At 38.1% G+C, this 14,885-nt stretch overlaps 1 protein-coding gene across 4 annotated transcripts in view; it reads right to left on the bottom strand.

Annotated features, from left to right (window-relative positions):
* The window catches only part of LOC128883132 (transcription factor collier), a 92,757-nt gene that overhangs the window by 7,376 nt on the left and 70,496 nt on the right, over nt 1-14,885 (bottom strand). For all 4 annotated transcript variants that reach the window (XR_008458748.1, XR_008458749.1, XM_054135148.1 and 1 more), the window contains 3 exons: nt 7,198-7,279; nt 4,128-4,260; nt 71-225 (listed from right to left, as the gene is read on the bottom strand). Coding sequence is in view for 2 of the 4 variants with exons in the window: in XM_054135148.1 (XP_053991123.1) it covers nt 71-225; nt 4,128-4,260; nt 7,198-7,279 (370 nt within the window). In the remaining 2 variants the exon portion in view is untranslated. The remainder of the gene's footprint in view (nt 1-70; nt 226-4,127; nt 4,261-7,197; nt 7,280-14,885) is intronic.

Here is a 14,885-nt window from a genome sequence, read left to right as displayed (position 1 = left end):
TTTATTTATGTATCGCAAAAGTATCCTGACTTTGATTTTGGTCACTTATATGTAACATTAAATTACACACCTCGCTCCAAACCAACATCGACCCAAAAACTACTTGAAGTCCATCGAAGAAGTTTTCACCAATGATTATTACTGTGGACCCACCTGACGTCCATCCTTCATTTGGCGATATCGCTTTTATACACGGCGTTTGAAGAGGTACAGGTGTATAGAGACCTAATTTTGTAAAGATACAATGTTGTCAATAAATTATAGAATACTTTACTTATTCAATGTTTATTTTGAGAAATTTGATACCCTACATAATAACATAAAGTGACGCTGAAATATAATGCATATGTTGTGGTAGAAATTAGAAATTGTAGAAAATTATTTAACGTTTTGTGTTAACTAACCCAAATGGATCATCTGGGGATTAAAAATAAACACACACACCGTGTCCACGGCGGAAGAAAATTCGTGAGAAAGTAAACCAAAAAATTACGCGAATTCCGTCGATTGTACGAGGTGAGCTGGGAAAGTTAGTTAGGGGATGGGGGGTGGGATACGGAAAATTATCTGAATATTCTGTTTATTCGGTAGAGGCCGAGTGGCGGATATATTTCCCGTGGCAGCGTGGCAAGCAAACTCAAGCCACGAGGATGGGAGAGCGTAAGAGAGGGAAAACGACAGAGAATCTATGAAGGAGAACGACATCACCGCGTAGAAAGAGAAAGAGCACCAGCAGAAGAGACTGAGGGCTGAGGGTCGGAGTGGCCGGAGAAGAGTTGTAACAAGAAGGAAGGGAGGAGGGGGGACGATCGGGCCGTTGGTGTCTCTGCTTGGAATTTATAACCCAATGATATCATTTTGTACCCCGGCGAAGCCAAGCTACCCCCGGTACCGACCCTGGTAGAGCGGAGCCACGGCAGAGTGGCTGACATCATGGTATATTGCTCCCAGTGATGCTCAAACAGTTTCCACCTCGGGTGCTTACGTGTAGTTCCGCTATTAAATCTCGAAGCCTTAAGAGATCTCGACAGTGGACATCGTGCTCAAACACTGAACGTAAAAAACGTTTCTCCCTTTTTTTTTTGGATATCTACGACGAACGTTGGCAATTAAAAATTAAATTCCTTCGAGTAAAATTTTAATAAATTTAGTAGGTGCAAAATCATTGTATCCGTTGATAAACATAAATACAATTGCCTGCTCTGAGATTCTTAAATAAATTACTCTGATCGCTGTTAAATAGGAGCATTGATTTAATATTTCTGTAACGCGATATTTCATTTAGTTCTACACTTTGTCCCGTGTAAAGTAAGCGGCGACTTAAATACGCGTGTACAGGCCAGCGTTAAAGAGTTGCAATTCCAATGTAAATGGAGATCCTTGAATGGGACGCAGGTATTTATTGCGTTCAATGTACAAGATAGTCGTTAAACAGAGTCAGCCACGTTGGCAACCACTCCGGTAGAGAATTGTCGGGCGAAATGGTATGGGGCAGAAATGTAGGAAGAGGTGGAGTGGAAGGAGGAGGGTTGAAAAGAGAGATTCAGTAGAGGAGGCCGGAACAAGCGTACCAACCCGGAATAAATAAAATCCCCCGTGCCATTACTGAGTGGTAAGGGGTGCTACTCTCTACCTCCGAACTCCTCTTTTACCACCAAACCGTCGTCGAAGTCGAGGAGCCGTTGTACTCCAACATGTTCAGTCCGATTCTCTCTGATCACTGCGAGATCGCGATATAACTTCGTTCACCCCGGTAAATACTTGAGAAGTTCGCCAGAAAAAGTTGCTTTCACTTTCACCGCGAACGGGATCATTAAGTTGGTGTTTTATGATCAAGCTGCTTTCTCTTTACATAGACGATTTAAATGGTATGAATCAGTTTTCGATAGGAGATTCATAACTGTAACGAATGGCAAAGACAATAGTCGAATAATTTATCATCGGTTCCAACATTACCTGAAGAAATATTTACACAGACAAAAACTTGACAAAAACTGAAGCTTTAGTTAAAAATGACAGAAATCCGCGTAATATAACTATTAAGTATGTATATATAAATAACCTGGTATTCAAACTGTATAGTAATTTACAAATTATTCGTTGTTTAAGAAACATTCTCCATGTTCCGAATTAAAAGGAAGAATAGTCTGTTTCTGTATGGGGCAACATGGACAACTTATTTGATATATCATTTCGTTATAAGGACGCGAGTAAATCCAATTCTATAAAGTATGCGCTAAGATGAAGTAAATCAGAGATGTCCAAGCTGAACTTGAGAGTTGAATTACGATGAATTTATCGTACGACCTAGTTGAGTGGTGGAGTATTCTCGCGCATGAACATTGAAAGTAACCTACTAATATATGAACCGCGTCGAAATGTGCCTTGTTTACGCTATTCCAGCAGATGGTGAAGTAAATTAATCGTAATTGAAATCTCGATTAGCTTTGGAACCTCTGACGCGAATATTTAATTATGCGTGTCATGTTAAATGTTCCTCCAAAAAAGAAAATACTAGTCAACGAGTAACCGATATAAACGATGTTTAACCCTAAAGTGCGCAATTTTTCAAATCGGAGCAAACACGAGTAATACTCTACCTAAAAAATTCTGATAGCAATTGTCAGATCTGGGGCAAAAATAATTACCTTCAACGGCGCTGTGACCTTTTTATAACGCAAATCGTATTTCTGTTACGAACAGCGCATAAGCTGTTGTTTTTGCTGTCGTGTAATAAAATATCAAAGAAAAATGCGGTTGATGCATACGTTCATCAAACCGCACTGTAGGGTTAAATAATATTCCAATTCTGATTTCCAAAACAGCCAAGGAAATTCCATTGTCGCTTAACAAAAACCACGGAACACAATTTCCTTTGTTCGTTTCCCCGCCTACCTTCCTTTTGCTTGATCTTTACTTTTTCCGCCTGCTTCTCGCCCTCCCTTTATTTGTACGTCTGTTACGACGAGGGTTGCCTGCGAGAAGATTTGGAAATGGCAGGGCCGCCATGGCGTCACAAGAGTTGCGAAAGTCGAGAGGATAGTTCGAGATATCTTAAACTTAGCATTCACAAACCAACGCGCCGCGGCAACCACTGAGAGAAGAGAGCAAGACATTAGCGCAAAAAGGAAGGAAGCAGAGAAGAGAAAGGTCAATTTGGTTGGCCTTCTCTTCTTTCGTTCTTCCTTCTTCTTTGCTATTTGTTCCACCCTCGTCTTTGTGTATGGTGGCAACCAACCAGATAACAGGGAGAAGCGAAAAGGCGCGGTAGGGCGAAAAGAAAGCTTGGAACCTGTGGAGAGCAGAGAGAGAGAAAGAGAGAGAGAGGATGGAGGAAATAATACCAAGGAAGAGAGCACGGAGAACGTGGTGGATCTCTCGTTTTCCCGCATCCCATTGATTTACATCTTGGCCTGCTGCAGGTAGAAAGAAAGGATATGGAAGAAGAAGGCTAGGAGAAGAGAAGAGCGCGTAGTCGAGGGGTGGCCGCACGATATCAGCCGTTTGTATGCGCGGTCGACGCCAAACTTTGCTGAATTGCTCTATGACTCCTTATATCCTATCCTCTGAGCACACCCTCTCTCGTCCTCTTACGATTCCACCCTCTACTGCGGCCCTCGAGTCATTATACCGATCTCGAAGAAACCAACTCAGTCTGTCTCCCTCCCCTGGCCTTCCTTTTTATTCGAGGATTCTAACAATTCTATTACGATGAGACAACAATTTATGCTATTAATTTCTTACGGAAAAATGTTACACAAAGTTGTTAAGCTTGATACGAAGATAAAGGATTGCAAATTTTCGTAGTCTAACTTTTCTTTTTTATAGCTAGTATCTGTAATCATATTGGAAATATTTACGCCATGTATTGAAAATACTTGTACGAGAATTAGAAACTTTTATATTGTTATCGTTGTGTAAAGCAATTCGTAAATTGTAAATGCATCATTTGATATAGTGGCAACAAATGTGGATTTTAAGGATTAAATAATCATGTAATGTCATTAACATGAATCGAAAACGTATTGAGACGTTAAATATTTGTTATCATAATAAATTACAGTTTCTGTTTTTCGATTACACTTTTACAAAACATTTACTTTATGCGTATAGCTTGCAATACTCACTATTGTATTCGCCAGGATCACTGGGATCCAATCGTTTCGCTCTGCGCCCGTGTTTGCTATTGTTATGAACGAACATGTTGTCCGAGACTGCTAGAAGTGGTCCCTCTACTCCTACTTGCGTGGAAATGACCACCTGTTACAGAAGATTGAAATTCATCCACGTGAGATTTTAGTAGAATGTTGAAAGTACATGCAATTACGTACAATAACAGTAAACATTAATAGTATGTATTCTACATTTTCAAAGCTCGTTAGAGTTAAAATTAAGAATTTTACTTCACCAATAGAAGAAACTGCAATTTCTGCAAAAACTCTTTAATATATGTATCTCACTGAAAATGGTTATAGGTAATAAACCAAGCTTAAACAGTCTTTAAATAAAATGCACATAGTCGATATCGTAATAATAATATAAATGATGTGAAACTACTTTGAATAAGCGATGAGTACGAAGAAAATAATTATGTTAAAGGAAATAATTTTACTTCCATATTAGGACGTAATTATATTTAACATTTCAATTTTCACTATGTATCTATTTTATCGATTTATCGAACGTAAAAGAATGTATGGAAATTGTATCATATCATATTATAATTTTATTTGAGAATAATATAGCTGCGTATGTATGTTAATCATATCTCTTCTAAGCAAGCATTGCAATTTGATTTGCTGCATCGCGTTATGTGTATTAGTCATTCGTGACTCTCGTGTTCTCCTATTTATACGCATGATAGATAATATCACACAAATGTATGAACGCAATCTCATTAAAGATATGCCTTTGAAAGTTCTGTTCTTGAAATGAAGCAAGTAATTTTCAATTTGTTTCTGCTTCAGACAAATGTTAAGAAAGTAGATATAAATCATCAGAGACTTCTGTTAACACTTAAATCCAATTTTATTTCTCGTTTGTAATAGGCCAGATATGTCTACATATTTTCACGCGTAAAACTTTCGGTAAATTGAAACAAGCCGTGTGTTTAACCTCGAGTTTTCCGGACGCAAACAAGGGGACGATGATTTTCGGGAGAAAGTAGAAAGAACGTTTATAAAATCGGCCGGGCGGTTGGTAAATGCCCAAAGTTTTGTCCTTTTGCAACTTCGCAACTTTCTTGGCTGGTTGGCCATATTACCTAGCGCGTAACGTAGTGCGAACTTGGCCAGCACAAGCGTGAGTATAACCTGACGGTCCTTCGCGAGAGAAATTTCCGAGGGAGGGGAAAGCGTACCGCTAAAATTTTAATTCGCAACTTCGAGTAATAAGCAATTCCTAAACAAATTTGAAAGCACGATAACAACTTAACTTTGGTTTGCCTTTGCCTAGGCATTCAGGCGAATGTATATTAGGATAAATGAATGCGCGACAAAGTTCGAAAATTGCGTAACTGATTTTACAGGAGAATTCTTTACAGTTGATTTGATAATCGTGAATATATTCCTTTGAAATGTTACTGTTACAGATATTAAATTAAGCAATTGGTTAAAAGATTTGATCCATGATGCCTATTCTTTTTCAAAATTGAATAACAAAATTTCAAATTTCAATTATGTTCTACAAAATAATTTGAAGTAACTAAAATCTCAAGTTCGTTCATTCTTTAACTTAAATTGGATAGTACTATCGGATAGTACTATCCATTATATTGGATAGTAATAATTGATATTTGTTTTCAGATCTCTCACAAATGTCACGAAATGTCACGAAATCTATTATAATTTAATATTAAATTGAAAGAAATGTCACGAGACATTTTTATTTGACTATGAGACGGCTTAAAAAGAAGAGGATATAGTTCTCACGCGATAAGGACAGATCGAATTGAAGGAAGCGTAGGAACTGGGTGGAATGTTTTTGGTAGTTTATTTTTTAATTCTACCTTTTGCCTCTCAAAATGGACACGAGCGGAGTGACGAGATACGGCTGTCGGTGAGTAGCAGAGACCGTAATACGGAGATGGGGTGGAAGGGTGAACGGATACAGGGGTGAGTTGGTTGATGCCGCGCTGAGCTAATTGCCAACCCCTTGGATTACGTCTCCTGGATGGGGATCTCAACTTTCGACGATGGCAGACCATCGAGAAATTGCTCGTTTCCTCGACGAACTTCTTTTTCTTTTGGAAATGAAAAAAGAATGCCTCCAAGTGAAAGCTACGCATTCGCAGACGTGCTATACGGTGATAGGGTGGCACGCAATTGCGAAGGACTTTCAGTGTTCTCGTCTCCGTCCATCCGCCCCTATAATTTCATGAGTCGTGACTCGCATAATGGTTGAATTCCGATCAGTACTCCCGCGCTATGATAAAATTTTGATCTGTTACCAAACGTTAAGTTTGAATTAAAAGTATGCGAAACGGCTGATTTCAAAAATTCTCTGTGTAGAATGTTTTGAAACTTAGCGTAGTTCGATCATAAGTTTGGTAACGTAATCGTTAATTTACAATATAATATTTTTTGTCAAACTTTGTTGAAGTGTTGAAGTTACTTATAATAAATTCAGGAGCTTACAATTACTCTGAACACAGTTGCAGTGTGATGTTACTAGAGCGTGTCTGACCATTACTCGCTGTTTCTACTTATGCTGGCACCTCTGGTGCACAATTCATGGCGACGTAATAGCCTTTCGTATATTTTCTGCTACAGTTTCAGATAATTTATATTGTTATTAGAATATTAGTTGTACGCTTTCCTTCTAAATATGATTGTTTAAACTTATTGTACCACTTGTGACTATGTTCAGTGCGATTTTTTAGTATATGAGGAGATACAAAAGAGTTAAGAAAACCTTGAGGTAGTGCACTTGGAAATCATAATAATCTATAGAAAATACACATTTAATTTACAAAATACTTGTAACATTTAAATGTGTACAAAATAAGTGTTCTTTCTACATTTTCGCAATTAAATTGTTTATACCCCATCCTTCGATAACATTTCAATTACGATTCATTTCAATAGTGGTATAGTAATAAGTTTTATATCCTCATAGCGGTGATATATAGCTTCAGCGAACTAATAAAAGGTGGTCCCAGTAGCGTTTCACTCATGAAAGATTTATGCGTTAACTCACCTGGAAGCGTCTCATATCTCGTGGGTTGCCGGCATTCTTAAGGCAGTTCTGGTTGCACTTGAGAAAGAACTTAAGGAAGAATCTGAAAGCAGAGTGGACTACAGTTAAACGGTTGACAAGGTGCTTAACGCTTTTCAACGTAGAGAACTTAATTAGAACGGGAACTTGGCCGGAAAGTAAACCTGAATATTGCATAAGCCAATCGCAAGCCCCGTTCTAGTCGCGTCTATTATTCAGCATTTCTCTAGATTAAACCCCGACCACGTGTTCTTCGACCTTTAGGACCGTCCGGCTTTATATACTATGGCAAGTGTGTATATAACTACTATACCAGTTTACCGAAATGTCAAATGTTGTATAAGCCTAAAAATACGTTTCATCCAGAAGAATATTCAACAAGAAAAATCTACTATCGCTCTGCCATTAACTGATTCGCATATTATATATAAATTGACTAATGAAATACAGTATGGTTGAATCTAGAATTGTTTATATCTGATGTCGATATAGATGTAGCATATCTATCGCATATCCATCAAAGATACCTAACAGCCAAAAAAAGAACGAATAAACTGTAGAACTTTGGGAAAAAGATTACAGAGCGACGAATGTCGAGAAACATCGATGCCTGCATGTGTGTACGAGGCAAACGTTACACACGTGGCAAAAATGGGGGTAGGAAAAAAGAACCACGAAGAAAAAGAGACGGGGTTTCAGTCGAAAAACGGGCAGCTCAATTTTCATGAATTATGTAAAATATCGGGAGATATTGAATTCGAGGAAAATTTTTGTAGGTGCGCGATATCCATGTTCGCGCTGACGGGAGTGAAAGTTGGATGAAGGGTTCGCCGAAGAGACATGAGAGGGTGAAACACGAATAATCTCTATGGATAGACTGAGATAGATCCAGAGAGTGGGGAAACCGCGTAGGAAACAATCAGGAGGACCGAGACGATGTAGAGGTTTGAGGGACGAAGGGGTAGTTTTCTGGGTGGCTGGTAGGCCTCTCCTCCCATGGGACGCCATTGTCATCCCCTGTGGAGTGCGTCCATACGATCCGGGACTCCATCGAAAAATCAAACGCATACCTTCTAGTAGCGACGCCCGCTTTTTTCCTTTCTCGTTTACGCGAATCGTCCAAGCGAAACTGTAAGAGGAATTTGTCTATTTCTCTTTGTCGCCTCGTCCCTATCGATACCGCGTTCCTTTTCTGCTTCTTTGTATCGCTTATTTCTCGGGTTTCTCGCCTTGAGGAGACGAATAGCAAGCCGTTGGATAGAACTTAGCATGTAAACGGTGATTCGTTTAATTCTGTGGACGCTAGACGAAGTAAAATCGTTTAGGTACTGTTATATAGACTTGATCGATAGTTCTTATAGTGATTTCATTACTTTGTTTACTAGTGGTAGCATACGTGATTCTTAATTCAAATTGAAAATAATGTCATCCTAGATATGTACATTTTATTAATCTTCTGAAAAATACTGGAACACGTATGTGTACCTTCAATTTTTGTGTTATTATATTTTAAATTGGGTAACATTGTGGCTAAAACTCGAATTTTTTTTCTTAAAATTATATTATGAGTATAGTCATTCACTTTATGATAAAAAAAAAAAAACATAATATTTAATGCTTCGTAATAACTTTGAAATTGTGCAAGTAATACGATTGTATTCCGAGTACCATGAGTTTTATTTTTCTTTGAACTCGTGTGTCTCGAAAAGTTATATCAAGCAAAGTATTTTACGTTAAATAGGTTTTTATTTCTCGTTTGTTCTCATTGCAACTCGAAACACTGTACAGCTACACATAAGTCAACGCTACACATTAACTCAAGATTCGAATATGCAATGTTAAATTGTGCTGACTAAAATAACGAAGCTAATTACTAACGACGTATCCGTAACGTTTTAGTAAAGCGATACCGGATATCAGACAGCCGAAGATAACATCAGCAAACGCGTGTATCATCGTACATTACACGCGGCCTATCTAAACGACACTTTTATTGTCAAGCTGTATGATCCTGCGCAAGTTGTCAACCGAGTCGGACGTTTGGCATGAAATCCATATAGTTCGAAAAGTGAAAGGGAAAAATGAAAACCGACCCGACTACCCCCTTCGTGCTTGTGTAGAGAGTACGGAAGGGTATACGGCTGGCAAGATATAAAGAGGGAAGAAAGAGGATGAAGAGGAGTGGGCGGCGGTGAAAGAGGAGGGAGGACATACAGAAACAGAAAGGGAAAGAAACGTATCGATCTCCCGCTACATGCTTCTCGTATCTATCCGTATCCGAGTACTATACTCTCTGTTCGTGTTAACGGCTGCAGTTGGCCGCCCTTGAGCGTCGGGCGAATTTAATTCCGTTTACTCTTAGAGGGCGTTAAGATCTTATCGGGATGCTGGATGGGTATTCAAAGCATTGTACTTTGGCTTATCACCGCCGTGGATCTCGCTCTAAACACGATTTCTCCGTCACACCTGAGGCACGGAGTACTACGACGGAATCTAGTCTTTCGCAGATAGGAAACTCATTGACTCGCCTACGTCACTGCGAAAATGGTGCGAACATGTTCTTTAACTGGCGAGGAAGAGGAAGACCGATTGCGTCGCCTAGATAGAATGTAAAGACCTATGTATTATTCATCTATATTAAATATACTCTTATTTTTCTGTAAAGTAAAGAACTACTCCACGTCCGCTTAATCCTGTCGATCCCGTACCCTACATAAATAGTATAACGTAATTCATCCGTGATGAGAATAAGAGAAATAAAATAATTTTTGGAAAAAAAATATAACCGACTTTGAAAAAAAAAATATACATGTCGAATTGAGTAACCTCCTCCTTTTCGAAGTCGGTTAAAAAGAAAGATTCACTTTTTCCCCCTGAAATGATATCTACTCATAGACAAAATTAATCATTCGCAATACCCTGGATTTTATATCCACGTTACTTTATCCCTCTTTTCTTTTCCATTTGAGAGTCGTTTTCTTCCATTCTATCCTTTGAGTATTGGCTGTTAGGAGCTAATGGATTGTGTTATCGACTGATTCAAATGCGAACTAGATTTCATTCCGAGCTTGATGGGGCGACAGTGTCGACGATGTAGTAACGCGAACACGAGCAAGAAGGGTGGAATGGCTAGTTTCTTACAGGGGCTCAAACTCGATTTCGATCATCTATTAGATTTTTCTTCTTTGTCGATGCTTTTCGCAAGCTTCCGCCAGTTTTCGTGATAGAATCTATTTTGGATCGTCGCTCAAAACGGCAGGTTGACGCATTTTACATCGTCGAAACATTGGATCGTGTTGAAAGATCGTTTAGAAGCGATATTGTAACTTTAAGGAATTCTTCACCCAAACATAAAAAGAAAAAAATACAATACGTTTATTCAACTTAAAATATATCTAAATAATGTAGTAGAGATTATGGAAACATTGAATTATCATTTGACAAATTAAAATCCATTTTAAGTACATTGAACTATATTCTACAATTTTAATCATGTGCATTTGACTTTAATTTCAGTTTGCGGCCAAGTGGAATCGTCGTTATCGTATCGGTAGAAATAACAAGGTATCGTAATTAAAGCGTTTTATGGACGAATACGTCGAACAAATCGATTGTTTCCTGCCGGATTGGCCGATTCTGTTGCTAACGAATTGACACGGAATAAAATATACAGGGGCTGACCGATTGAGAAATCATTCCCAACCTACCTTCCGATAGTTACGTACCTTTTCGTTGCCTCGAGTAAAATGAAAATAAAACGAAGCAGCGCGCAGCGGAAAGTGGCGGATTGTGTGTGATGGGAGAAAGGGAGACGGAGCAGGAACGACGTGTAGCGGGAAACGTGCACAGTTCGCTGTTTCCATTTCTACGGTATACAACTTCGCAACGTCGGGATGGATGAACGAACAAACCAGAAAAAATAAACGTCGGGGATGGAAAAAAAGCGCTAAATATTGGAGGCTCACGAAGAGAGAAAAGGAGAGGGAGGCGGGTAAACAGAGGCAAATGAATTCAATCAAACTTTGCAGTAAATCATCGGCTCCTACGCAGCGTTTATTTTGGTTTTTTTTTTAGTATTCCTCGTTTACCAATTAGCCATTTTTTTGGTTTCCACCGTACCAAAACGAATACTACTTCCTACGCGAAAGCAATTCGTGGAAAAAAATTTTCGCGGATCAGTGACCCCGATTGGGAAACGCTGTTGGCAGTATGCACCGCTAACCATCGAACTGCGCAAAAACGATTTTACGTAACGACTAATCGATACATTTCCTTGTCTTTGAGATGGTATTATTGGACGAATATAACGTAACTATTCACGTGTTATTGTTAAGGTATTTATAATTATGGTGTTGTTTTTATTAAAATTCTATATTTTATTAAACTTTAAATGTTCTCAGGCGTAGACTGTGTGCTCGACTTAATTTCAAATGGTAATTATTTTCATTTTGCAGAAATATTAGATACAATGATTATTAAACGATATTAGAGTCTTTATCACTTGTGGAATATATTAAGGAAACGTTTTAAAAGACGATGCAATTTTTGCAGTGAATTTAGTTTATAACTATTTCGAAAGGGGCTATATGATTTTGATTTTTAATAACGAAATACGCCTATCAGCGTAAAGATAGTGGTCATTTAATCAACATCGTGCATACTTAATTATAATCGTATGTTCTGTCATTTCAAATATTAGAATTGGATATATTTTATACCAGTTATGGTTTACTAAAGAATCAAAATTTAAAAGCTGCTTTTGGAAAACCCTTTACTTTACAAATGTAAAAATAATTTTCTATCCGACTGTTTATATATTTTCGATACGTATAGGGTGTGAAGTCGCAAATGAATATCGTCTGATGTAGTAAATATGTTTCGAGCAGGGGTGAATGGATATAGGAAGCTTACTCGGGGACTTACGCGTAATAGTTCCAAATAGGGTAGCATTACGCGTATCAGAAATCCATTTTCTCCTACGTCGGAAAATCTTTAATCATGTTTTCTCCTCCCAAAGTATATTCCCTTCCTCTGCCACTCTAAAAGAGAAGATATAACGTAGTGAGAATTTAGCTTAAAATTCTGGACCGTCATATTTCATTTGATCTCTCGATAACTCTATATTTCTTTTAGCTTACAGTAATAGACAGCATGTCACCTCTTATCTACGTTACTTTCTGTAATAAATCTCAAGTAACTGTTGCAATTGAAGTTTTTCTATTTGTAATATGAAACAAACGAGCGATGATTAAGAGTTGAAAATTTCTTTACATAAATACAATTTGTTTTAAAAAAAATCTTTAAAAAAATATAGAATTTACGATATTTATTCGTAAGAGTAATCAAAGTTTAGTAAATGTTTTGTTTACAACAGAAATGTTAAATGCTTATTATTCCTTTTACTAGTAAAGAGAGTTCCACAATTTCAAAAATTACAATGCCAAAGGACCACTTATTGCACGACAATAAATCAGATACAACAATTAAAGTATTAAGACATGAAGCATGTTTTCTTTTACTCTTACTTCCTACGTCGAATCAGCGACTTTAATAATGGAAACATCATTTTCCAATAAATTTGCCAGGTACAGAGTGCGTTAAGAAAAGTACTTATCGCGAAGAAGCACATAACACAACGTAGACTGTGCAGAGCACACTGCTATTTCTTTTCGAGAAAGCATGACGGTACACCCTCCTATCGGATGTATTATTTTAGTAAGAAAACGTCCGGGAGTTATCGCGAGTGCATAATGCAGAAGCGCAGGACGTCAATTAGTAAGAATGTATACGGAGGTCCGTAAGGCATAGGAAACCACCTAGAGCTGTATACCTTGCATACACCTTAACTGGGGTTAGTAAGGGGTTAGCAAGGTATCAGGGGATGCTTAATGTTTAACTAGCCTCCATTACGCCTCCTGCTTCGGTCTTCTTGAAACCTCCCCCACCCTCTTTGGCCCGTCATCCAGCATCCACCGATTCGTTCCTTCGGATCTCCTCCACAGGAAATATTACAGATAGGAAACGGATAAGAAGGATCGCATGTAAGCTAATCGACTAATTCAGGAAATTATTTTTCGGAGATCAAGTGCTAGGATGCAGAAGAGTGCCGCCTGAATGATTTTTCGTTCAAACCTGCGGGTTCTTCGAGACCTGGCACGATGAGGAGTGTGTGAAAATTCGTAAGTATCTCCATGCAGTCAATGAGAACGCAACTCTGTATAATTATCTTTGAATGCCTTGTACACTTACAAAACTATGTAATATTCATTTTAAAGAAAGCAAGTGTAGCGTCCACCCTTGAGGAACGAGTTTATCTCCAGCGTTCCACTATGAAACGTTAATACAGACCCTAGCACTGCCCGCTTGTATCAACATATAGGTTTCCGTGTTTACAAAAGGAAATCAGAAGCCTGTCGATGTGTAAAGTGGATAACTTAACCGAATTCCTGTTAGTAGGGTGAGTCCCGTTTACCGAAGTCCTAGGATGGGCGAGGCTAAGGCTACTCGGCAGGCACCCATGCCAAAGTACTGCATAATTCATACGTAAGTAATACGTCTTACTAGCTTGCATATCCCAAGCTAACGTACCCTATCGTAGCTCTACGTTGTGTAGCACTTCTCCCCTACCGCTCCTTGCGCGTTTCACAGTCCCCTCGTCACGACAGCAAGATATACCTAATGGCAGTCTATCATATTAGCTACAAGACGGCTTGAGAGATCGGCTGCTGTAACTAGATTTGCTCTACACCTATGACACATCAACTAAAGATTTACCATGTATATCACACAGATACTGATTAATATGCATGTTAACACTGCTTGTGTTAATACCAAACTATCTGAGAATTCACAGTTCGAAGGAGTAAAAAGTGCCAATATGTACTAATATATTAAGCAGTCTTAATGATTCTTAAAAAGAAGCACGAAAATGTTAACATTTAATTTCTGTGCGGACTTTTTGTTTGCATCTCACCTTGTTGATCTCATGATATATTTTCTTCTCTTATTGTTAACGTTTTACCATGACACGTGAGTTTCCATCTTTATTTGATACAATCTAATCTACTTAAGAGTATTTTAATACGATTTACTTAATTTTCGAACAAGCTACCTTTATTTTTATTTTATCTTTTATTCTTTTATTTTATCTTTTATTTTTTATTTTATACGATCTGACAAATTCGTCACCAATTCTGTTTTTATTCTTTTAAAATCTTAATTTATACAAAGTAGTAGGGATTGTAGAAAAATCAGAAACGTACTAACATTCGGTTTATATTAACAATTTTAGTCTACTCGTGCCTGAGATGAATTCATACAAAAAGAAATAAAATGTGAATAAATTCTCTCCAAATAAACCTTTTATTTCCAACTTGTTTCTAAAAGGGATAGAATCTTCCTCAACCTTGTGTAATATTATCATTAAGAGCAATAAATTCAGATGGCACTTTCAATTCGATTAAGTATCCAAAAGAAACGCTATCGGTGGGTCTAATTTTGGTCATTTCAAATGCAAGTGTCCGAATGTTCCGACCAGACGATGAGCTACGCGAAAATTGTTGAATTATATCGCGGTGCCTTAGGCGCACGCCAGCCGAGCAAGGCAAGAGTCATTTCCATAAACGCATCAGAACCTCCACCGGCGTAAACTAACTTAACTCGGGATGTAC

Source organism: Hylaeus volcanicus, chromosome 1, assembly GCF_026283585.1.
Source record: "Hylaeus volcanicus isolate JK05 chromosome 1, UHH_iyHylVolc1.0_haploid, whole genome shotgun sequence".
NCBI classification, from domain to species: domain Eukaryota; kingdom Metazoa; phylum Arthropoda; class Insecta; order Hymenoptera; family Colletidae; genus Hylaeus; species Hylaeus volcanicus.
This window is presented reverse-complemented; position numbering and strand designations above follow the sequence as displayed.